At 45.4% G+C, this 24,028-nt stretch overlaps 3 protein-coding genes across 7 annotated transcripts in view; all 3 read right to left on the bottom strand.

Annotated features, from left to right (window-relative positions):
- Positions 1–971: 971 nt before the first annotated feature.
- On the bottom strand, positions 972–6,992 carry LOC138205264 (oocyte zinc finger protein XlCOF6-like). 2 transcript variants are annotated; one of them, XM_069161112.1, is made up of 9 exons: positions 6,701–6,992; positions 5,538–5,636; positions 5,236–5,434; positions 4,762–4,835; positions 4,424–4,537; positions 3,659–3,941; positions 3,067–3,285; positions 2,540–2,971; positions 1,772–1,917 (listed from the first exon to the last, which is right to left on the bottom strand). In XM_069161112.1, the coding sequence occupies exons 1-9, from the start codon at positions 6,854–6,856 to the stop codon at positions 1,862–1,864; spliced, it is 1,632 nt and encodes a 543-aa protein (XP_069017213.1). In that variant the 5' UTR covers positions 6,857–6,992; the 3' UTR covers positions 1,772–1,861. The 2 variants fall into 2 exon arrangements, with proteins under 2 accessions (XP_069017212.1, XP_069017213.1); XM_069161111.1 differs by having other exon boundaries at positions 972–1,917; positions 2,540–3,285.
- Positions 6,993–8,100: 1,108 nt separating this feature from the next.
- Positions 8,101–16,551, bottom strand: LOC138205213 (zinc finger protein 721-like). Its single transcript, XM_069160974.1, has 8 exons — positions 15,882–16,551; positions 15,263–15,549; positions 14,873–14,942; positions 13,193–14,780; positions 12,161–12,302; positions 10,959–11,307; positions 10,030–10,080; positions 8,101–9,843 (listed from the first exon to the last, which is right to left on the bottom strand). Exons 1-8 carry the CDS (start codon positions 16,285–16,287, stop codon positions 8,375–8,377), a joined length of 4,362 nt encoding a protein of 1,453 aa, XP_069017075.1. The 5' UTR covers positions 16,288–16,551; the 3' UTR covers positions 8,101–8,374.
- Positions 16,552–19,671: 3,120 nt separating this feature from the next.
- The window catches only part of LOC138205235 (spectrin beta chain, non-erythrocytic 4), a 66,506-nt gene continuing 62,149 nt past the window's right edge, over positions 19,672–24,028 (bottom strand). For all 4 annotated transcript variants that reach the window (XM_069161005.1, XM_069161006.1, XM_069161007.1 and 1 more), the window contains one exon: positions 19,672–23,895. In XM_069161005.1, coding sequence (XP_069017106.1) covers positions 23,566–23,895 — 330 coding nt within the window. In that variant the 3' untranslated portion in view covers positions 19,672–23,565. The remainder of the gene's footprint in view (positions 23,896–24,028) is intronic.

Here is a 24,028-nt window from a genome sequence, read left to right as displayed (position 1 = left end):
CGACGACGGGTCTTTGGATCCTTTGAGAAAGCTTAGTGCCGTCTGTCAGGTGATTTATGGGACTGCACCTGTGTAGATATTCTCTACATCAGCAACTGGGTCAACACGCACAGCGACAAACTAGGAGATCGGCCCAGTTGTTTCTTCTCCTCTTCATCAGACACCGTTTCTGCAAACCCTTTGTCCTCGCCCCTTTACTGAAGCTACACCAGTCACACAGCCAGCGCCGTCTCCCCTGCTGTTACTGGATTATTGCATTACAAGAGTTTCAAGTGGTTTACAATCATTTCCTTTTCTCCGTTTCTCACCACTGACATCCTTTGTGGTGTTTTGTCATCACTGCTCCTGATTTTCTAGTCCGAATATCAACTGATGCGTTCAAGAACTGAGATTATTTCTGGGATAATTTGCACCGAAATCATGTAAATATGCAAAAAAGCAAGCTATATAAGAATATTGCGAATTCCAGCACAAGTAAGTGATAGACATGAAAAGTGCAGCTCCAGTGAAGGCTCACCATGAGACATATTAGTAATGCACATTTCAGTAAAGCTGTGAAGGTCATGTGTTCATAAACACTGCAAACAATTCAACTTTGGGAATTTAGTGTGTGATTTTGACGATGTATTAATAAGCAATATCTAAATGTGAAGCTTTTTACTCTGATGCATTATTAAAGTCAATAAAAGAAACATTTAAATTTGGATGTTTATCCATTTGATTGAGTCACAAAGTTGCGATATCAAATTTACTCTCCCCATGAGATGAAACATTCTTACAAGATAAGTGTTTTTCGGTATATTTCGGTCAGCACATTAGTTCTTCTTAAATCTCAATGCTTCATTTATGTATTGATTGGCGATCATCACTTGAAATGATGTTTGAAGAAAAAAAGACAGGAAAGTTGCATCTTTAAAAGTATCAGTCTCTGAAAAAGGCTTCAAACAACAAAATCAGAGCTGCTCACAGAATACTGCTCAATTTTAATTGTGGCTAATAAAACTGTTCATGCTACTTCTGGCAAAAAAAAGAAAAGAAAGAAATATAACACGTTCATAAACTCAGATTTATTTGCATCATTGGAAAAAAAGCTTGTCTGTATTTCTGAAGTCTGTTTAGATTACAAAAGAAAAACCTCTTCTCATACTCGAACATTAACCAGTGACTCGTCAGTCGGTATCATTTAAAGGGACAGTTTCAGTTTCAGCTGATCTCCAATGAGGAGTCTGCTCATTTCACTGTAGTGTTAAACAAGTCTGACTTTCTCAGCTCTTCATATTTTAGCAAGTTGAAAAAAGTCTGGCAGCTGAATGTAATAAAATTTGGTCCACACTTTTATGAGTGTTCTCCTTGCAGTTGTTTTTCTATCCGTCAAGCTCTCATACCCGTTTTATTCACTGCAACTCTGTCGGGTTAATGATTTTAAACACAAAAAGGTGCTCACCTCATCCTCTCAATACCTTTGACCACCTTGTTTTTTCCACTGCTATAAACTCCACGGAGCATCTACCTCCACCGCCGTCTTATCAGTGGAACACAACTTCCAAATCACCAAAAAAATAATTTATTCATCCAGTCCAGCCACTTATTCACTTATTTATTCCTCAGCAGGTACCGGGAAGCGTCTGGGTGTCACATGACAGAGTGGCGTCAGACGTAGAAACACTTGTGGTCTTTCAGATTCCTCAGGTAGGAGAAACTCTTCCCACACTTGTCGCACATGTACTGTTTCTCCCCGGTGTGTATCTGCTGGTGGGCCTTCAGGCTGTTGCCCTGGTTGAAGCTGCGTCCGCACGTGTCGCAGCTGAACGGCTTCTCGCCGGTGTGGATACGCTGGTGTCTGTTCAGGTTGCCGGTGTTGCTAAAACATTTCCCGCACGTGTCGCAGCTGAACGGTTTTTCTCCCGTGTGGACCACCTTTGGAGAAAGAACAGCGGTGAACTGACATCTTTGCATGAAGGGGTTAAAAACAACAACAAAAAAAAAACAACCACCACCCTGCTGCAGGAGGTGCGGTCGGCCCTGCAAAGGTTCTCAATCTTAATAGTCTGTTTAGAAATGAGCTCAGTTTTTGTTGATGTAAAACTTGGTGTACCAAAATAGTCAATTCTAGAGTATTTTGTGGTTTCTAAATTACACAACTGCCATCGAATCAGCGGCAGGAGTCCTCTGAGATCATCCACTGCCCCAAAAACAAAAAGCTCCAGTTCTCCAACAACGGAACAGATCATACTGTTTTTGACCACAAATCTGCTGTGTCATCGTTTTCACCCCGGCGTCAAATTAACATGAAATCTCTGCAGTGGTGGAAAGTAACTAAGTACATTTACCCGAGTACTGTACTTACAAACTAGCTCCAACAGTAACATGATTACTTCTACTTCTAAAAACTGCTTGCACCTCTGTATCTACTTATTACTAACAAATCAGCATTTACTTCCACAGATACTAACATCTTGAAAAAAAAAAAAAACAATTGGGGGGATTTTTCTTTCTGGTAAACGTGTCCCACCTTGAACAACAATCAATACGAACCTACCTGATGCGATTTCAGGCTGCTGTGCTGCGTAAACATGCGACCGCAGATGTCGCAGGAGAAGGGCTTCTCCCCGCTGTGCGTCTTCAAGTGAATCTTCAGGTAGCTGGACGACTTGAAACTCTTCCCGCAGAGGCCGCAGCTGTGAGGCCTGTCCACGGTGTGATGCTGCTGGTGCGAGCGCAGGTCGGTGATGGAGCTGAGCCGCCGGCCGCAGAGCACGCAGGTGCAGGGGATGGCCGCCGCGTGCGTCTGCAGGTGTTTGCGCAGCGAGTCCACGCAGGCCACGGCGGCGCCGCACGCCACGCACGCCAGCGACCTGTCGTCCACGTGAGACGTCTTCTGGTGCATCTTCAGGGCGCTCTTCTGGATGAAGCACTTTCCGCAGGTGTCGCAGCTGAAGGGACGCTCCCCGGTGTGTATCCGCTGGTGGCCCTTCAGAGTGTCGGCCTGGTTAAAACTTTTGCCGCACGTCTCGCACCTGAACGGCTTTTCGCCCGTGTGTATGCGCAGGTGCCGCTGCAGGTTACCTTGTATCGTGAAGCTTTTGTTGCAGTACTGGCAGTTGTAGGCGCGCTCCCCCGTGTGGACCATCTGGTGCATTTTCAGGCCGTGCGCCCGGTAGAAACTCTTACCGCACTGCTCGCAGTGAAACGGACGTACGTCGGCATGGAGACGCTGGTGGTTCCTCAGCAGCTGCTTGAGCGTGAAACCCTTCCCGCAAACGTCACAGGTGTGTGGTCTCTCACCTGTGTACGAAAACAAGGAGTGTTGTGAGTTACTACACATTCACACACTGTACGACACTGTAGGCAAACAGGTTTCATGTGTACGCTCTCGATCGAACAGTCTGCCGAAGATGCTCTCGATGAAGCTTTTGGTCTGAAAATGTTCGTATTCCGCAGGTCCAGTTTTCTTTTACATAAAATCTAAAACTAAAAAAAATATTCAGTTTGTTATCACCGCAGACAAAGAAGAAAACCAGAGAATGTTTACGTATCAGAGACCAAAAGCATTGAATTTGAAGTATTTTTTTTGCTTAAAAAGTTGACGTACTGAGTCGGCCTCTTGCTGCCTCAGTATCGTTCTGTACTCTCACGAAGGATAAAGGCAGACGCTCACCGGTGTGAAGCAGCGCGTGAGCGTTGAGGCTTCGCTGGAACGAGAAGCCTCTGCCGCACTGAGAGCAGTGGAAGGGTTTCTCCGCGGCGGCCCCGTGGACGGCCTGGTGGGCTTTGAGCTGCAGCAGCCTGCTGAAGGTTTTCCTGCAGTGCTTGCAGCTCAGCGGCTGCTCTTTCGGACTCGGACTCTCCTTCGCTCGAGCTCGATGGGACCTGGGCTTCACGACGCGTTTGGATCTGGTGGTGTATCCCGGGTCGCCGTCGTCGGGATCTTCTGGTTCCACCTAACAGAGAAATTGGTTTCGTCAGTTTCCTTTTGTTTTATTTAATCGTTGTTTTTGACACGTGGGCGAGAAGGCAGAAATCTTTATCACTAGTTTTATCTGATCAATGTTGTTTCACACGGACGGACCTTCACACTCACATTAACACATGGGAGCAATTTAAGGCAACAATAAAGGCAACTTTTCAGCGCTGATGTTTGCAGATAATCAGAACCAGACTCAGAAAAGATTTCTTGACATAATTAAGACGAGCTGTTTACTGTTGTTTGTTGTTTGCTGCAGCTGATAGATCTGTTTTGATTATCTGAACTTCATACAATCTGGATGATCAAATATAGGCCGTGTTTGTATGTTCAATTCTTTACACAACAACAACAACAACAACAACAACAACAACAACAAAAAAGCAGGAAACATAAAGAACAAGCAATAAAATATAATTAGAAATAAAATGACATTAGTGAAGTATTAGTGAAACCAACCTGGTAGTCTGGGTCGTCGTCGTCATCCTGTCCGGGGTCGTTTCTATAGTGACCAGAATCAGAGGACGCCTGGTCAGCTAAGCCCTCCGGTCCTTCCTCTTTTATTATAATTGGCTGGACAGAGAGGAAGAGAGACGAAGGACGTACGGACAGATTCAAATCCAGCACCGAGTCATGATGAGCACAAAGATACGGACATTCTCCTCCGAACATTTGATGTATTTTGGGTGATGGGAGATCGGTTCTGAAAAATCTTACTGAAAACCTGCGCAGAAAATTAATTCATTAAAAAAACAGTCTTGAGAAAAATAAACGGAAAGAAGAGGTCAAGATTTTACCTCATAAGTTCTTCCTTTCCACAGATGAATTATTGGCGATCGCTTCACTCCAGTATCACCGCCACTCGCAACAGCTGTTCAAAAAAACAAAAACCAATAGATTATTTATCAGTATCAGTTTGCGTTAATAACGTTATTAATGTGTTTGACATCAACACGATGCTAAAAAGATTTAAGACTGCCTCCTCATATTATTGATCATCACACATTTGAATCTGTTTTGTTTTTTTCAAGCAGTCAGCAAAAAGAGGTTGAAAAACACGACTGTAAAGACGCAAAGAGGGAGACATAGACGATAAAGAAATCTCTGGCAAAAGATGAACCGATGAGCTTCTTGGCAAGGAAACATTTCATTGGAATAAGTTTCCATCTGTCCGTGTTCAGCGTTTATTAAATGTACAGTTCCTATACTGTCCTGCAAAGCCAAATGCCGGCAGCACCACTGATGTTCCAGTGAAATGACGACCGGCTCACCTTTGCGACTCTTCCTCCCCGAGCGCTGGCAGCTCCGAACGGTCTCTCCTTCTGCCCTCTGCCCCTCCATCTGTCCGCCGCCTCCCTCCATCAGGTCCTCCACCTCCTCCTGGCCTCTGCTGCCCTCCAGCAGCAGCTTCAGCTCCGTCTCCTCCAGCCTCCTCCTCAGGTCCTCGATCTCAGCAGCACCCTGCGTCACCTACAGGACGAGGACAAAGACACACACGACTGCAGTCAGAAACTTATTTTCACAGCACGACTGTAACAGTAAACGCTGGTGTTGTAGCAGGGATGTCGTGTACCTCCAGCTGCAGCAGAGATGAACATTCGTGGAAAAGCTGGCAGATCTTCTCCACAGCTTCTTCAGCCTGAGACGTCATGAAGACGCTGAACTGGATCACCTGATGGGAACGACACAGACCGCCGTCGGAGACGCACCGAGTCAGAGCAGAATAAAGGGTCGAAGTGAATGTGTTAAATACAATGTGGGAAGTTTAAATCATATTCCAGTCTGATAATATATACCATTACACTGGTTAAAAAAAAAAAAAAATAGCAGAGATTGTAAAAATGTATTTAAGAAAAATATGATGAAACCAACAAAAATAACAATTAATAGACAAGAACACAAAAATATGATGATCTGGTTTCTTTTTTCTTCAAATGAAACCAGTAAAAAATTTATAACAGCTCTGCCTTTATTAACTATCCTATATATATATATAGCATATATATATATATATGTATGTATGTATGTTGGCCTATTTCTTTTCTGTTTACACTGATTACACATAAAATATGTGCAGGTTTTTGCCGTTTTGTACAGTGTACACACACTTAACCGCAAATTGTAAACTCTCCAGACGTCCAATACAATTACACGTAATACAAAGTTGTACTAAATCCTTGGTTGTGTGAACATTGGGAGAAAGGGCGTTGGTGCAATAAGCAAAATAATTAAAAAAAAAACTTATCTATAATGTAATTCAAGCGTGAGACTTGTTTTCGTTGTCAGTGTGAGCGCTTGTTTGGATGAATCAATCAATAAATGGAGCTATTATAGGTTGTTCAGCGGATTGTGGTCCAGCGGTGGGAACCTGTAGCTGAGAGGCTTGTAGACATACAGCAGATAGATAGGCCCGGGCCTGCTGCCCGACTCAAGATGGCGCCCAAAGATGGGTTCTTCTGGACTGTTGTTCTACCTTCATGACTCAAACTCGCACATTTACACGTAGTTTAGCCTGAACAGACGCCTCGTCCACCACCACGGCCCCGCCGCCGGGCCAGATGTTGAACGCCCGCTTCGTGCGACTCGCTATCTCTTCTATTTCTATGATCAGCTGGTCGTCTGGACGCCAGTCGAGACGCGAGCGTCGGCGCCGGAGAGGAGCGCAGCCGGCGGCACCGGGGGAACCGGCACCGACGCGGCTCGGCCGGCGGGTGAACCGGCTCCGGGTTACCGTACCTTTTGGTCCGGGGAGCCGTGTGTGTTTTCGGTCGCACGCGACGGGTCTTCTGGACCAGTTGAACCGCAGCCGCCGATAACTTTGGTCATTTCTGACACAGTCGCGTTGGCCATTATCTCCAAAATGGAGGACACCCGCGTCTCCACATCCGACATGCCGACTACTTGTGATTGTTTGTCGCTCTTTTAGGTCTATAATTGAGTTTTTAAGGACAGCAACAGCTTTGGTGAGCCAGTGTTACGGTGACGAGAAACACAGGTACCATCTTCTCCTTCCTGGAGCGGGCCCTTCAAAATAAAAGCAGGCACGACAACACATCATGGAGGTCACTTCCTTCACAGGAAGTTGCGAAGGAAGACTGTAAAGACTTAAGAATTTTAAATTAAAAAGCAGAAAAGTATTTCATGTAAATGTTACATCAAAACATCAGTATTTTGAAGTATCTTATTGTGAAGGTTTTCACCGGAAGCGTCCTATCTTTTCTTTTTTTTTTCCTTCTAAATTTGCATGCGAGTTCACATGCCCTCCAGCGGCCAAACCCACGAACTGCAGCCCTACAGTACAATCAATACTATCTATATCTGCTCGTAGATTATTTGTAGTGATTGAACTGAAACTATACTAGAAAAGAGGCTTTTAATATTTGTTCTGCTCAGGAAATCATTAAAACTCGCGCTGCCTCCGGTGGTCACAGTTAGGAATTAACAGAAATGAATAATAGCTGTTAGTTTCCTAAAGTTACACACTACAGCTGCACAGTACTAAAGATATATTTAGGGCCCGAGCACCGATGGTGCGAAAGCCCTATTGTTATCCAAGCGATTATTATGATTCTCCGTAAACAACTGCATTTTTGGAGGCTTTATCATGTTCAAAAACTCATAAAAGTTGGTACACCCATCTCTCCCGGCGAAACATTTGGTATTTTAGTGGAGTCGCGAGTGGGCGTGGCCAAATGGCTCGCTAGCGCCCCCTAAACAGATGCCCCTGCGGCTCCATTTACCTACATGCACGAAATTCGGTGGACATACCTAGACAAACAAAAAAGTTACAACGCACCATTACGTCAACTGAACAGGGAGTCCGCCATTTTTGGCGATTCGCACATGTTGTACTTTAACAAACTCCTCCTTCAGATTCTGTCGGACCGACTTGAAATTGAGTCTGTGCCCTCTTAACATGTTTGGAATTGAAAGTTATCATAAGAATTTGTTTTCGTCGATCGGTGTGCCCGTGGCGTGGCGGCCAAAGTGACCCAAAAGTCATACTATCAGTTCCAAAGATACCAATTAAGGTATTGATAAGTCTTGTTAAGACTTGAGACTATTTATTTTTTCTGTTTGAACATATATAACATCCAATATCGTTGGAAAATATGGAATGATTTATAAAAGAATCCTAAAATGTAAAAACCTTTATTAGAACAGATTTTTGCGTACAAGTCCTGCTGTGTTTGCGAAGACGCTTTCATTTGATCAAAATGATAAAACGCCTGAAACGTGTAAATCCATCTGTGCAGGTAAAACTCCGTAAAAGATTGTCAGCACCTACGAGAGAGCTCACGATGACATAAATTCAATGCAGTTATGTTATTTGATATTTGGATCCAGCGGTGACTTCTCGTTTCGGTCCCGGTTCGGAGACTCTCGCTGTAGTTGCGTGAACACGTCCCGTCAGGACGTGGCGAGCGCGCTCCCCGGCGTTTTCTGGCCTTTCTCGCCACAGTTGTGTCTCTTGAGCAGCCTGGAGTCGGAGAACCCGAGTCCGCAGCCGCTGCAGGAATACGGCCTTTCCCCCGTGTGGACCTGCATGTGAAACTTGACGTGTCCGAGCTGCCTGAACCTCACGCCGCACACCTCGCACTCGTACGGCTTCTCCCCCGTGTGGACGCGCAGGTGCCTCAGGTAGTTGGTGTAGATCCTGAAGGCCTTGCCGCACTGCTCGCATTCGTGCGGTTTCTCCCCGGAGTGCTGCAGCTTGTGGGACTTGAGAGCCTGAAGGATGATGAACCGCTTGCCGCACACGTCGCAGCCGAACGGCCTTTCCCCCGAGTGGACCCTCCGGTGGTAGTCGTAGGTGGCCTTGTAGAAAAAGGACTTCCCGCACGTGTCGCAGGCGTACTGCATGCGGCCCGTGTGGATCAGCTCGTGCCGCTTCAGCGAACCCGCGGTGTCGAAGCCCTTGCGGCAGGTCCTGCAGCCGAACGGCGTGACGTCCAGCGTCGTCCGGTCCCGCCGGTAGATGACCCGGCGGTCGCCTCGCTCCCGGGCTCGTCGTCTCACCGCCTGCCCGCGTTTTTCGTCGTGCGCCGCTTTCTGGTGCTTCTTCAGCTGGCAGTTGTACAGAAACGTCTTCCCGCACAGGTCGCACATGAACGCCTTCGAGGCCCCGTGGAGAAGCATGTGCGCCTTCAGCTTGTTGTCCTGAATGAAACTCTTGCCGCACACTTTACACTCGAAGGGTTTTTCGCCGGTGTGAATGCGAATGTGTCTCTTCAGGTTGTGCTGCAGGGTGAAGCCGGCGCCGCACGTCTCGCACGTGAACGTCTTCCCCCGGTGGACCGACTGGTGCGTCCTGAGCGACCGCCGCTTCGTGAAAGCTTTGCCGCACACCGTGCATTTGTGAGGATGTTCGCCGCTGTGGACGCTCCGATGGCACTGCAGCGTGAAGGCGTACCGGAAACTCTCCCCGCACTCGCCGCACTTGTGCGGCTTCTCCACGGCGTGCACGACCTGGTGAGCCCGCAGGTTGTGTTTGGTCTTGAAGGCCTTCCCGCAGGCGGAGCAGACGAACGGCCTCGTGTCCGTGTGCACCAGCTGGTGGGTCTTCAGGTGCATTTTGGTTCTGAAGGTCTTGTCGCAGAGGCGGCACGCGAAGCTGGCGTATTTCTTCTCCTCGTGTCGCAGCAGGTGATACTCGAACGCCGCCGCGTTCCCGAACTTCCTCGGGCACTGGGCGCAGGCGAAGGGCCGGCGTTCTCCGTGAGTGTTGGCGTGCTTCGTCAGGTGGAACCGCCGGCTGAAGCTCTTGTTGCAGACGTCGCACACGAACACCTTCCCTCCTTTCCTCCCGACCTCTGCTTCCCGAGAGGGTTTGGGTCCGGCTGGGTTCGTCGCCGTACAAAGTTCTGCCGTGTCTGAACCTGGAGAGTCAAAGACGGAAGTCAACGTGCGCGCTCAGAAATATCATTTTTAATGACGTAAAATGACACTGAAGTGTTCGAATTTTGCAGCCGTGGATTAAAAACTTCTTACGGAGTCAAACGTTTTTATTCCTGCATTTTTTTTTTTATGTGGAATATTTGCGTACATAACTGTTAAAATCTCACCTGGTGATGAAGTCGACTCCTTTGTCGCTTCTCCGCCTTCTGAACAAGAAACTAAAATGGTAGAAAATACAAACAAACGCACATTAATTGTTGCTGGATTCAGTTATTCTGTCTGGGTCAAATTTTTCCTTCACAACTGGATGAAAATAATATTTATGACGGTTATGAAATGATACGATATGCACTCTTAATAAATATTATTCATATATATAGATTATATATAATATTGTGATTTCATACATTTTCTCAGAAATTCATGTCTTTTCTCAGGACAGTGATAACAGCTGATAAATAATAGTAAATCCTCTAAATCATTATGTTCTTTTCAATTTAGTTCACTTGTTTTACTGCATTTATCTGACTTTAACTGTTATTTTATTAGACGCTGGTGTTGCCATTTATTTATTTCTGTTATTTATCGATTGTTTTTAATTTGAATAAAATTTTACTTTTGAGAAATCTCTGGCACGAAGTTCACAAATATATATTTTTTAATGACTTTAAATCTGTGCTCCTTCTGAAAACAAAAAAAAAAACATGTATGATTTCAGGAAAACTCCCCAATAACCTGATCCAGTCCAGAAGTGCGTTGTAAAACCTGCATTACATTTTTTTTGTATTATTATATCCCCATATGTTGTTTATATGTTAACTTTGAAAATATAAAACTTACTGAGTGTGAATTATTGCTGAGAGAATTTTGCATGTGTGAAATAAATGTAATTTCTCCACAGATTAAAAATGATTTGCAATCTGAAATATGTGTAAATTATACTTTTTATTGGACGCTGGTCCCGGATGTGTTTGATCAGCGTCCCTCCAGTCCTGTGAGTCGGACATCTTCGTCACGTTTGGGCTCATGATTTTCCACTTAAATCAACTTTTAATCGTATTTTTGAGTGGATTTTTCTCCTTTAGTTGGAACTTACCGGCGTCCCGTCCACCAGCAGCAGCAGCAGCAGCAGCAGGAGGCGATGACTCGTTGACTCCCTCCGATTCTTTATCCGTCTTTCGGTTTAGCTTTCCGAGCGGCTTCAGGGTGAAGATCAAGCCGCTCTGCTCGAACAGCACCGGGCAGCCGCTCAGCACGTTTTCTCTCCACCGTCTGGCGTTTTCAAAACCTTCAGTCGCGGCCTTCAGCTCGGCCTCCAGCCGCCCCACTCGGGCCCTCAGACTCCTGCTGTCGGAGCGCAGCGCCGAGGACAGCAGGGAGAAAACGCCGCTGACCTTTCTGGTCGCCTCCTGCGCCAACATTTCCACAATGCAGTCAAAATCTGGCTGAGAGGATTTCAAATAAAAACAGTTTATTATCAGATATGTGAAACACTGAATAAAAAGCATTTAATATAATAATCAGAAATCATTTTCTGCAGGTATGAAGTCCTTTGGGACCCTCTGAAGGGTCACCAGGTAAATCTAAAGGTTGTGAGAGGTAAGAGAAAAAAAAAATAATTTTAATGCATTTATTTTAATGTTTTTTTTTCTCCCCTTTCAGTTGTTAAGATACATTTACAGTAGGAAATAATGATGCCCCCAAAAAGGTGTCATAAATCCAAGTGGTGGAAAATAACTAAGTACAGTTCCTCAAACACATCCTTTGTGAGGCTGAGGAAGAGAGCATCAAAACTCCCTGAAGGACTTCTCCCATATGGACTACTTCTTTTTGATTTTCATCTAATGTTGAGGAACTAATGGTCAAAAATGATGTGAAGTTTATTTATTTTTATTTTTTTTAATTGAATAGGAGCTACAACTCATGATTTTTACGTTTACCGAAAACATTTGACTGTTTCGTCCTCCTGCGGTTTATAGTACAAAAAAAAATATAAAATACAACTGCATCTTAAGATTACTATTTAAACGTGGTTTTGACATTTTGAAGCCAGCTACTCAGCGACGAGCGTCCGCCATCTTTGTTGTTGTTGTTGTTGCTGCTGGTCTTCTGCTCGACTTCGCTGCGGAGGTCCAATCTCCTCCAGACACAGACTCTCTGATGTGGTTCATTTTTAAACGAGCGAGTCTGTCTGTTCGCGTCAGCAAGTCACCGATGCGTGAATCTAACACGCACCGCCAACATCTGCCGCCGATGCGTGAATCTAACACGCACCGACAACATCTGCCGCCGACTCACCTTTCGTCCCGCGCGGAGCTCCTTGCTGGAAGTTTCTTCCTTCAGACTTCCGAGAACATCGACGGCGCTTTTTATGAGCGTCTCCATGATGGACTTTGTTTGTGAATAAAACACCAAGTCCTCTGACATTTTACATCCACAGGTTCACAACTGTGCAAATAACAAAACGGCAGTGTTAAAAAAATAAATAAATAAAAAACAGCACGAGTTTTAGCACCGTCGATTCCGGAAATGGAAGTAGCTCACTTTTAAAAATTTCAAAATAAAACTCATGACATTGGCTTTAAGTGCACATGTTCTTTATTTGCGAATATGAGCGAAAAATATATATAGATGGAGGCCATATTACAGGGAGCTGTACATTAGAAAGTACATTTCCATTTTTGAAAATAATTACATCTTAATGGCATTCAATCGGATTCTTGATTCACAAAACATAAATATTAACTGTTCAAGAACATCTTCAAATTAAGAACATAAAAGCCTTAAGTAACAACTTAAGTGATAAATCAGTAAATCAATTACATCCTAAAACAGTTACAGACGTTTCCCACTTTAATATCTCGTTTGGTTTCAAATGAGTGGGATTTTTAAACAGCCACAATGTTTTATTAACATAAACAGTACCATCTTTTCTTCTTCTTTTTTTTTTTGCAGGTTATTGAAGCAAAAAATTAAAAAAAAATCTAAACGCCACAAACAATGCTGCTAACCTGAGAGTAGAGCTGCAACTACGTTTCCTAATATTAATCACTTTTTTTTTAATAATCCCTTAATTCTTTTATATCGAGATGATGAGTTACTGCAGCTTTTAAGGGCTGAGCTTAAATAAAGTCAAACAAGAATCCCTTTCCCACATCATGATACAATCAAAGTTTTTTTTTTTAATTTATTTTTATTTTTAGATCAACTTCTTTCAATATCTTAACTGTTAAACTGTGAAGATGAAACTAACGAAGTTATTTTCGTACGCACTAAAAACTAACGCCTCCACTCGGTTGACGACTCCCGGGTCGCGATCGGGACGCTCACGACCCGTCGCAGCTGTGCTTCTTGAGCTGCCTCGAGTCGGAGAAGCCTCGGCCGCACTGCTGGCACGAGTACAGCTTCTGCCCCGTGTGCACCTGCAGGTGCGACTTCAGCTGGTTGGACTGGTGGAACTTCCTGTGACAGTACATGCATTCGAACGCCTTCTCCCCCGTGTGGATCCGCAAGTGTCGGTAAAAGTTCCCGTCCGTCCGGAAGGCTTTGCCGCACTGGTCGCACTTGTACGGCTTTTCTCCGGTGTGGATGCGTCCGTGCTGCTTCAGACTCGCCGAGTGGAAGAAGCCCTTCCCGCACACGTCGCAGACGAAGGTCTTCTCGCCCGCGTGGCTCCGCTGGTGGTAGCTGAACGAGTACTTGTTGTGGAAGGACTTCCCGCACTCGCCGCAGTTGAACTCCTTGTGCTCGCTGTGGCCCTTCTCGTGCAGCTTGAGCGAACACGCGGCGCTGAAACCCTTCAGGCAGATTTTGCAGCTGAACGGCTTCACCAGCGACTTGCCGCTCTGCCGCCGGGTCTGGAAGAAGCTCTGCGTGCCGTCCGTCTGCTCGTTGGCGTCGGCGTGCACGTACTTCTGGTGCATCAGCAGCCTGCAGTTGAAGAGGAAGGTCTTCCCGCACAGGTCGCACATGAAGGGCTTCCGGGCGCCGTGGATCAGCATGTGCGTCTTGAGCTTGTTGTTGTCGGAGAAGCTCTTGCCGCACTCCTGGCAGGTGAACGGCTTCTCGCCCGTGTGGATGCGCAGGTGCCGTTTGAGGTTGGTGTTCAGGCTGAATCTGGCGCCGCACACGTGGCAGGTGAACGGCTTCTCCCCCGTGTGAACCACGCTGTGCTTCTTCAGGCCGGTGCCCGTCCTGAAGGACCTGCTGCACATGGGGCAGATGAACGGCGTGTCGCCGGTGTGTTTCCTCATGTGCACCGTGAGCGAATGGGCGTATTTGAAAGTCTCCTCGCACATGGTGCACTTGTACTTCTTGGCGTTGCTGTGCACCAGCTGGTGGAAGCGCAGCGTGTCTTTGCTCTTGAAGTCCTTCCCGCACGTGGCGCAGCTGAACGGCCTTTCCTCCGAGTGCACGGCCATGTGAGACCTCAGCTGCACCGACGTCCTGCACATCTTCTCGCAGAACTGACACTTCAACATCTGCTTCCACTTCTCGTGGCGCAGCAGGTGGTTTTCCAGCGACTGCTCGAGCCGGAACGTTTTCCCGCACTGGTCGCAGGAGAACTGCTTCGGCGGCTTCGACCGCTGGTGGCGCTTCAGGTGATTCTGGAGCGACTGCTCCTTCCGGTACGACCTCTTGCAGCGAGGACACGGGAAGGGCAGCGGGGATTTGGTGGCCTCGTGACACAAGAGGTGATTTTCCAGCGACTTCTTCTGCGAGAAACTTTTTCCGCAGCGCTCGCACGGAAAAGGCTTCTTGTGGACGAGCATGTGTTTCTTCAATTCGCCTTTCCGGTGGAAACCGGCGTCGCAGTGCTCGCAGAGGAAGCGCTTCGCCGTCTGGGCCTCTCGGTTTCTGAGGCCTCTGCTCTGCCCTTCGTCCAACGACGTCGCTTTCTCTTCCGCGTCGGTGGAGACTGAAAATGCAAAATGTACAAGTTAGTATGTCTTTTCCTTTCTGCATCTTCAGTTCCTCTCTTAACCGATTTGTCCGCGGCGCCGGTCGTACCTCTCTGAGCTTTGTCAGACGGCCTCCTCGTCCGCCTCGTTCTGCCCGACAGTTCTCCTTCCAAAGATTTCTGCGAGGGAAATCATTTGAGTTTAATCTTAAAAAAAAAAAAGTTCAACGCAAATTATTTATTTACATTTATTTTTTTGCTTTGTTATCGAGAATCGTCTATTTAAGGCGGGTTTTTTTTTGTGGTCCCGACTACTAAAGTTTTGGACTCTAATTCATACAGTTTGTTGTGCCATTAAATACCCGAACCTCCACAAAACACCGACCGAGATGTTTCTGTATTTGTGATTCTTCTTCTTCAACAGACAAGTTTCAAAACCATCACCTGAAAGACAAACAAGAGCAGCGCGGGAAAACGGACTTCGGATGAGAAACACGGACCTTTCGCAGCGTCCAGTCGAGGCCGGCGACGGCGTCCGGACCGGGGACGTCCTGAGGCGGCGACCGTTTGAAGACGAGCGGCGTTTCTCCCGCGGTGTCGGGGGGGCAGCTGACGAGTTGACCGGCACCCGCCGGCGGCACCGTCGGGGTAGCGGCGGGTTCGGGGACCGCGGAGCTTGTGAGGACTTCGGCGGTTCCAGACGAAACCGGCAACAGATTGGAGGAGGATCCGTTTGCCGGGGACGTCGGGGCATCCTGATTGGCGGAGGCTGACAGCGCTGGTCCTTCTGTGTTCAGAGACATGACGTCACGAAGCTGAATTAAAGTTCACCGTCAGGATGGAGTGAAGACTGCTCATGAAAAAAAAAATTACATTTTAAATAATCCAAAACAGAAACTAACAAACACACAACAAAGACAACAAAATCATTCACGTGTCCTCGTGTAACGTTCAATGTCCCTTCATAATAAAGCCCTGATCAGCACACTAATCAATACAACAGTCCCCGTCTGCACGCGGGGCTTAAAGGTCAAAGTTGACGTTTTAATTCAATTCTAGCTGACAAGTTTCACGCGCTCATCGAAGCGACCGATCTGTTGATTGACAGCTGCCCCTCACCGATCAGCGGGCCGTCCTGCAGCAGGACGTGTCCGGCTTGTGTCCCGCCGTCACTGATGGTCTTCAGCTCCATCTCCAGCTGCTCCATGTCTCGGCCCAGCTGGCCGACGCGGGCCTCCAGCTCCTGCTCCAGCTGGCCGGCTTTCTTCTGCAGCACGTCCTCCAGCTGCTCCACTTTGGCCCGCAGAGCCTCGTTCTCCTCGAGCAGCTCCGAGGAGAACTCCGTGAACACCTTGTGGATCTGGACCACCAGGCACTTCTCGACCTCCTGGACTTCGCCGAACTTCGCCTCGTCCCACTCCGCGTTTGGCGCCTCTTCCGCCCAGACGGTCCGGAACACGGACAGCGTCGCCCGGACGGCGACTTCCACGATCGACGCCACTTCGCTGCCGAACCTCGCCTCCATCTTTCTCTGTTTGGGTTCAAATCTTATCCTGCGGTGTCCGACAAGGAGGAACACATGTTTGAGCCTCGGTAAAGAACTGAAATTGTGCACAGTGTGAGACGACGAGTCTTTCTTCTGTGATGACCGTTACGTCCGCTTTCCTGTTTGACGGCCTGTGCACACCTGAAAAAGGTCCGTGTTGCATATCCGCTTCCGGTGTCATCTTTTGGGTGTCACGGCAAGCGTTAAGGCGCCACCTGCTGTTTCGGAGCATGGACCAGGGTTAGAGATCCCCTTTGAGACCTGAATAACTTTTTAAGTAAAAACAACAGTTCACTGCCAACTAAATTATTTTGATCATTCCTGTTTCTTTCAGATGTTGTAATAAATGTCCCAACTCCTAAAGTCAGTGCAGTTTAAGAATTAAGTCCTCACAGCTTCCTCACTTATCTCGCTCGTGTGTGAGCTTCTGGCAAAGTCTATGTTTGCTTTACGTGTCATTTCTACGTTATAAAACAAAAGCCGCGGTAAACTAAAATCAGCGGTCGATAATAGAGTTGTACCCTGGCAGACTTTTAGTGAAATTGCCCAATAGTGAAGCTTTTTATTATGGCCCGAAAGCTGTATTGTTATTCAAGTGATTATTATACTAATACTATTATAATACTATAATATTACTAACATGTTGGGAATTAAAAGTTATCATAAGAATTTGTTTTCGTCGATCGGTGTGCCCGCGGTGTGGCGGCCAAAAAGTGACCCAAAAGTCATACTAAAGCATGTCGTCCAAAATATGATATAAAACAGTTCTGTAACTTTGTGGGAAAAAAAAAAAATCCATAAAAAAAAGGTCCTTGTCTCCTTTATAACACTCTTAAATGCGTCACAAAAAGACACTCAAACATGATCTTTTAATATCACAATCTGTATTATCAATTCAAAGAAACAACTGTACAGAGTCAATGATTCGCAGTTGGTTCTGATCATTTTGTACATTATTGGTTCATTCATTCACCTTTTTCCATGTTGGTAGTTTGTGTCGCCCCGGTATGTTACAGTGATTGTATAGTGGAGAGATGGGACTTCAAGACATGCACAGCAGTACTGTAATAGAGACTATGTCATTCATGCACCCTCTTTGTCCTGATGCGTTTGTGTGGAGGAGGCGTGGATCAACAATCTCACTTCAACACAGACTCAGAAAAGTCAAAGACAAGGGGCAGTTTTTCAGGCATCACCATGAAAAAAACCCATCTTTTTTCTCATTTGTTTTTTTTACAGAAAATACTTCTGAGCAAATACATTTGTACACGATCAGGTTGCTGTGCAGGCATACAGAGACAGAGAGGCTGAGGGCAGATAGACAGCGGTGCTCGGGGCTCCCGGGAGGGAAGAAACTGTGGCAGCAGATCAGCTGAAACACCAAATTATAACCAGTATTTACTGCTTTGTCTTTGGCAGGTGTGAAAAGGGTCCCTGGAGTAACATTAAGAGATGTTTTTTTTTTTTTTTTGCTTGAATCTGCTTGATGCACATGAAGTTTTGATTTTTTTTTTTCCCAGCAGAAAAGTGAGTTTTGTTTTTTTATTAAATTTATTTTTTTGGGGGAGGGGGGATTTTTTTTTTTCTTCCCCCTTTTGTTCAGTGGAGACAGACAGGAAATGTGATGAAATGCAGGGAAAGGCAGCAGGGCAATGACATGCAGTGAAGGTCCAGCTGGCTGGCAATAAAATTGGGGAGTCTCTTCTGATGCACCCCAATAACTCAGCTTTCCTGGTCCCCCCCTGAAAAGTGAGTTCAAGCGTAAGCTGATGTCTGGAGAAAAAGAAAACACTAAAAATGATTCACTGCAACTATTTGTCGCAGGTCTTTGTAGTTGCTCGAGTTGTCTCAAGACAAGAGGATGACGTCTGAATAATCCTGATGGTTTAAAAGTCAAAGTTACACTTTTCAAAGCAGAAATGCCAAACAGATATGGAGCACGAGTTTATTGGCTTCAATGTGACTGAATCAAAAAAAAAAAAAAAACAAATATTGTGCTTTCTTTTAGTGCAATAAACCATTTCCATGTCCTCAAAAAGTCCCCAAAATATTCAGAGCACGGCATGTGGTCCACATACAACACAGAAAGATGTTATACTGCAAATGTTATCTTATTATTATTTACTACAAACAGCTTTATGGGAAACTGATAATAAACCTGTTTTTTTTTATTATTATTATTAAACAGGATCCTTTTTTATACTGCAGCATTTATACACAACACCCATCCAAGAAAAGAGCCAAGCGTATTCAAAATCAAAACTGAAGTTCAACCTCGGGGATACTGAATGAATGAAGTGCATGTGTTGTTAAATTTAACCGCCCTGATTGTCCTCAGAAACACATAAACAAAGGTTATCTATAAAAAATAAAAAGTAATTTTCAGTGTCTTCAGAGCCCTTTTTAAAGTCTAAATATTCCTTATAATTTCACATTCCAGGCAGTGTGTGTGTGTGTGTGTGTGTGTGTGTGTGTGTGTGTGTGTGTGTGTGTGTGTGTGTGTGTGTGTGTGTGTGCAATCTATGAATTTGGGCTGAAATAACAATTATTTCCATTATTCATTATTCTCTTGGTTATTTTTCCCCCCCAATTAAACGGTGAATAATTTGGACTCCAAAAAGTTTCGTAAACAATGACTCCTCATCACAAATTTATGGCGCTCAAGATGACGCAATGTTTTATCTGACAAACTGGTCACGAAGATATGAAGTTTAAAAAGAAAAAAAAACAGCAAAATGTCACATAATGACATAAACAATTAAAAACTGAATTTGTTTCAGCTGACTGTTTTAGTTCTAGCTGGGATTTCCTCTGGAGAACATGAAAACTGGTCTGGATGTGACGGCCCCCCCCCCCCCCCCCTCCACACCACTGACCATCAGGCCTCAGCTCTGCAACAGGCCACCGTCCTTAGTGCAAAGAAAGAGTTGCATAAAGTCTCATTGCTACCATGAACATCATCATCATCATCATCATCATCATCATCATCATCATCATCATCAACAACAACAAGGTGAATCCCTGAACACACCCTTCGACCATCCTCATGAATTACACTCCGTATTACTGCATACTACTGAGCAGTTTTGGTGTACGAGATGAAACACGTCAGTCCGAGAGCCGACGTGTGTTTATGTTAGCGGCTGAATGGCATCACAAACAAAAACAAAAATCCCAAGCGGTGTTTCCGTCCGCTTCGGTGGAAACAAACACGTTTAACTGAACGTTCCTGGTTTGGCGTTTCGATTTTACCGTCGTTTGATCTACAAAGTTGTCGTCACGAAAGCAGGATGAGAAACACCGACGCAAACGAAGGTTCATTACATTCATCTCCAGTGAGAAAATAAAAACACCGACTATAAATACATTAAAGACAAACCAAAAGGTATTTTTATTGGTCATTTCATCTCAGCTGACAGACTGAGGCTGATGTGATCAGAAACAGCGCAGACAGACAGACAGACAGGCAGACAGACAGGCAGACAGACAGGCAGGGCGCCTCATCCAAACCCTCCCCAAACAAAATCTCCACATTTCTTTGAACCTTCAGTCGGTCGTGATGTCAACCATGTCGCTGGGTTCGTTGCACCCCGCTCGTTCTGTCCTGTGTGTCTCGACAGCCACAACATGTGTTGGTTTATTATGCTGTTAGATTCATAATCCGTCAGCAGCAGGACGGTTTTCTCTGTCACTTTTATACATGGAAGTTTAGCTCATTCAAAAAAAGTCACTTCTTTTTAACTCTTGACTGTGTTTGCTGTGTCCAACATGCATGTAAATGATTGCATTGATCTGGCATTCACACCTAATTCAGATGCATAAAAATTGTGATCGAAAAAAGATAAAAAGAAAATTACAAGTTTTCCAGACATGTTTCATATGATGAACACAAACGGGACCAACAGGGTCAGGAGAAAATTTAAAATCCTGAAGTGAAAACCTTAAAAAACCTGAAACAGCCAGATGTCATAGGTGTTAGCTGGTAACTGTATTATTACAAGCTTAAAAAGATAAAGTTTACCTGGTAAATACAGATATCTGAAAAATGATGAGTGGGCTCTGTGGCCTTGAAAATGAATTGATCGAACTAACCGATCATAAGGGAACAAGTAAACTTCAGCATTTAAAGTCCAACTGAAATCTCGTCAACTCATTTCTGTTTGCAGTCAAAAATAATTTCTGTGTTTTTTCATTGAAAGAAATAAGAAATAAAAATGTCTCTTGGAGTGACATGCGTTTGAATGGCTGGCAGGTTGTCTCTGTCACCGGCAGCAGAATGAAGGAACGAGTTTGCTTTGGAGAGTGAGCTCTGTGAAGCTGCACTTCAGAGTCACAATCTCGAAGATCTGTTTTGTTCTCTTTGGCGGCCCCTGTGGCGATAAGCTGTAACTGCAGGTTATTATTTTTTTTTTTTTAATTTTTTTTTTTTTTTAGACTTCACTTCCCAGAGTTACGTGTTGCCTGTTGTGACGTCGGTCGGTTGGCAGTTGAAGAGCGAGTATGTTGCGTTAGCTCCGCCCACCGCGTCACTAACTGTTCGCTGCTTTTGATTTTTCTCGGGAATGTCGCCACAGACACGACGCTCGTTCAGTCCGTAATACTGCACATGCAAAGGCTCTCGGAGATTAAGACGGAGACTTGGCAGACATCTATTTCACTGAAAACTGTCGAGATGATCACCTTTAAAAAGGAGGTGGAGAAACCAACCAATCTTCACCTTCTTTGTCCTTTTTTTTAATATTAAAACTGGAAAACCCGCAATAAAGCAGAAATCTCGCCGTTTTTGGACAAACCGCCATTTTACTATTTTGGAGGGAGGAGCGAGAGAGAGAGAGAGAGAGAGAGAGAAGTGCATCTGATTGGGGAACCTGAGGACACTAAGCCCCGCCCACCTACAGCAGAAACCTGACTACAACCTCAGGCCTGTCAATCAAACAGACACACCAAGAAATACTGCTTTAATTACGCAGCGAATTTCAGTTGGACTTTAACTAAAAGAATCAAAAACAGCCGAGCTGCAGCGAACGAGGTTTCCACACAGCAGCGATGTTGAAACAGCGTTCGTACTTGAAAAGGATGTTAAACGCTTTCCGACCAGCTTTCAACTCTTCTCTGCACCTGCCGGAGCAGGGAACTTAGTTTGTGACAGTTCATGTTTCCCAGTTGTTTATGGCTTTGTTGTGTTGTTTACAGAAAAATAAAATAACAATGTTGACGTGTGGATGCCGAGTCAGTGCCGCAAAGACAAGCGGGGTTTTTTTTTCTTTTCTTTTTTTTTAGACGAGTGATTTCTCTCCAAGCGAAAACATGCAATCTGACAACTTACAGTTGAAACCACTTCTCAAATATTTGGTCAGCCTGAAATCCCGACTCTCACTGGTGCGTCACTCTCACACGTACTCATTTCTTAATTCACTCATTTCTGTTTCACACTCTCTAACATGTTTATAACCTTCGACCTTTTAAACCTGATGAGTTAGGTTAGGAGTTGCGTGTGTGTGTGTGTGTGTGTGTGTGTGTGTGTGTGTGTGTGTGTGTGTGTGTAGATCTGTGTTGTGAACCGGACGTTAACTAAGCGACTGAGGTGGCATCTGGGGGGACAAACATATGAACATGTGTGAAGCACACGGTAAGCACACACCAACGTAAATAACCTGAGAGCTATGGAGACCCTGGGAGAGCAGCAGCACACGCACACGCACACGCCACACACAAGATTGTTTGAGTTCTGTATAAAAACGGATGAAACACATTTGTGTGAATGAATCAAAGAGATTAGCCGACGTGTAGTTCGATGTTGTGAGAGAATAAAAGAGCAGATGAAGCCTGTTTTCAGCCCCGAAGGCCTCATTCATCAAAAACAGGATTTTGAGCAGATTTTGTGCTTATGACCAAAAGCCAAACATGTAATTTATGGACAACTGATGTGGACGGTAAAAAGCAGCTTACAAGCAAATTTGAGCAGATTTTTGTTCGAGATATCAGGATGTAAATCTTTGCCTGTACAGTTACACAAAATATGAATGCTCAGATTTTTTTTTTGCTTATGAATTTGTTAATTAAAGAAAAAAGACTAAACAATATTTTAATGAATGAGGCCCCTGGGAACCAGAGTTTGAATCTCTTCTGAACACGTCTGTCTGTACCTTAATAAAGTGGGAGCCCAAACTGTCCTGTATTGTTTATGCAACAGGTACAACACATTTTGACTTCAGCGTCCTGCAGAGATCTTCACTAGAAGAATCTGTAATCCTAAATAAATTCTACACAAATGAAGGGACGCTGCTTGGTTTCCTTATTGTGAGAAGTTTTCAACATTAAATGGGATGAAATTTCTAGAAAATATCAGTAATCTGTGATATTTCTAAGATTTTAGGCCTTTAAATGCTATTTCTAATAATTTGTTTTGCTTTTTTAAAAATTATTATTATTATTATTCTTAAGAAGTTTTTGAAGTTCATCTCTCCGGTCACCCGTCTACTCCTCTTTTGTCTGAAACCATCCGCCTTCCTGGGATCAGCACCGAACTGAAGATGTTCATCAGTCCTCCCGATGAATGCGTCAGTACCGTTTGTATATCGAACTAAAACCGCTTTCACTTCCACGTTTTCTTCGCGGCTCGACCTCGAGACAGAACGGATAAACTGGATAAAACAGGTTTAAAAAAAAAAATCCATGTTTGTCTGTAAAAGATTTTGGCATAATTTCATTCTCTTTCGATTTTCCAAGGACTAATAAGACATAGTGTAGGATGTCTTGACTTACAGACAGACGGGTAGATACAGTAGATAGGACAGACAGACAGGAAATACATAGATACAGCTCATCTCATAGAAAAAACAAACATGGAGCAGTATGAGCTACGTTTTATCGCACTACCAGCAATCGGTATCAGCCTTTTCGACGTAACGTGTCCCGTCTCTCTCGCGCGTTATCGCTGCAGCACGAAACTCCGCCCTCTGCAGTTCTCTGAAGCGGCCACCAGGGGGAGGGGGGGGGGGGCGTCAGTGGCTCTGTGTGTTCTCACAGAGACACAAGAGAGAAGGAGAGGGAGAGGAGAGAGAGAGAAATCAAACCGTCCTGTCCGTCCTATGGGTGAGCCTGGGTCAATCCTTTCTTTTTCCATCCGAACGCAGCTGCTTTGTCGACGGCGTTGGAGGTGGAGAGGAGGAAGGGGGCGTGTCACTACCAGTCTACGGCCCCGCCTCCCGTTCCGGAGTTCATACGCTTCAAATCCCGACCGATCCGTCACCGGGCTTACTTTTTCTTACTGGACTTTTCCGAGCGCTTCGCGTCCGACTTCCCGCCCCGATCTGACCTCTCTGACCGCTCGCCTCTCTCCCTCTCCTTCTCCTTCTCCTTGTCCTGCTCCCTCTCTTTCTCCCTCTCTTTGTCTGCGCGCTCGATTCGCTCGGCCCGGTCCGAGCGCTCGCCGCCTCGCTCTGACCTGTTGTCCGCCTTGCTGCCGTCGCGGCGCGTGCCCTCGTCGGTGGATGAGGTAGTTGGTTGGGGCTGACCCCATTTGGCAATCTCCTCGTGCTCCGAAATGCTGGCGGTGATGTTGTTCACCCAAGCTTTGAGGTCCTCCTGTAGTGGGAGAGGAGGTGGGAGGTGGGCAGATATCAGCTGATTAGACATGCACTGATAATGGTTGTTACTATTTTGGATGTATTTTGGACTCGTCTGAGCGGTGAAGAGATATTTCAAGATTGTGATGAGA

The sequence above is a fragment of the Embiotoca jacksoni genome, unplaced genomic scaffold (genome assembly GCF_022577435.1).
Source record: "Embiotoca jacksoni isolate LCO1_2020_lvr unplaced genomic scaffold, fEmbJac1.0.p SCAF_28, whole genome shotgun sequence".
NCBI classification, from domain to species: domain Eukaryota; kingdom Metazoa; phylum Chordata; class Actinopteri; family Embiotocidae; genus Embiotoca; species Embiotoca jacksoni.
This window is presented reverse-complemented; position numbering and strand designations above follow the sequence as displayed.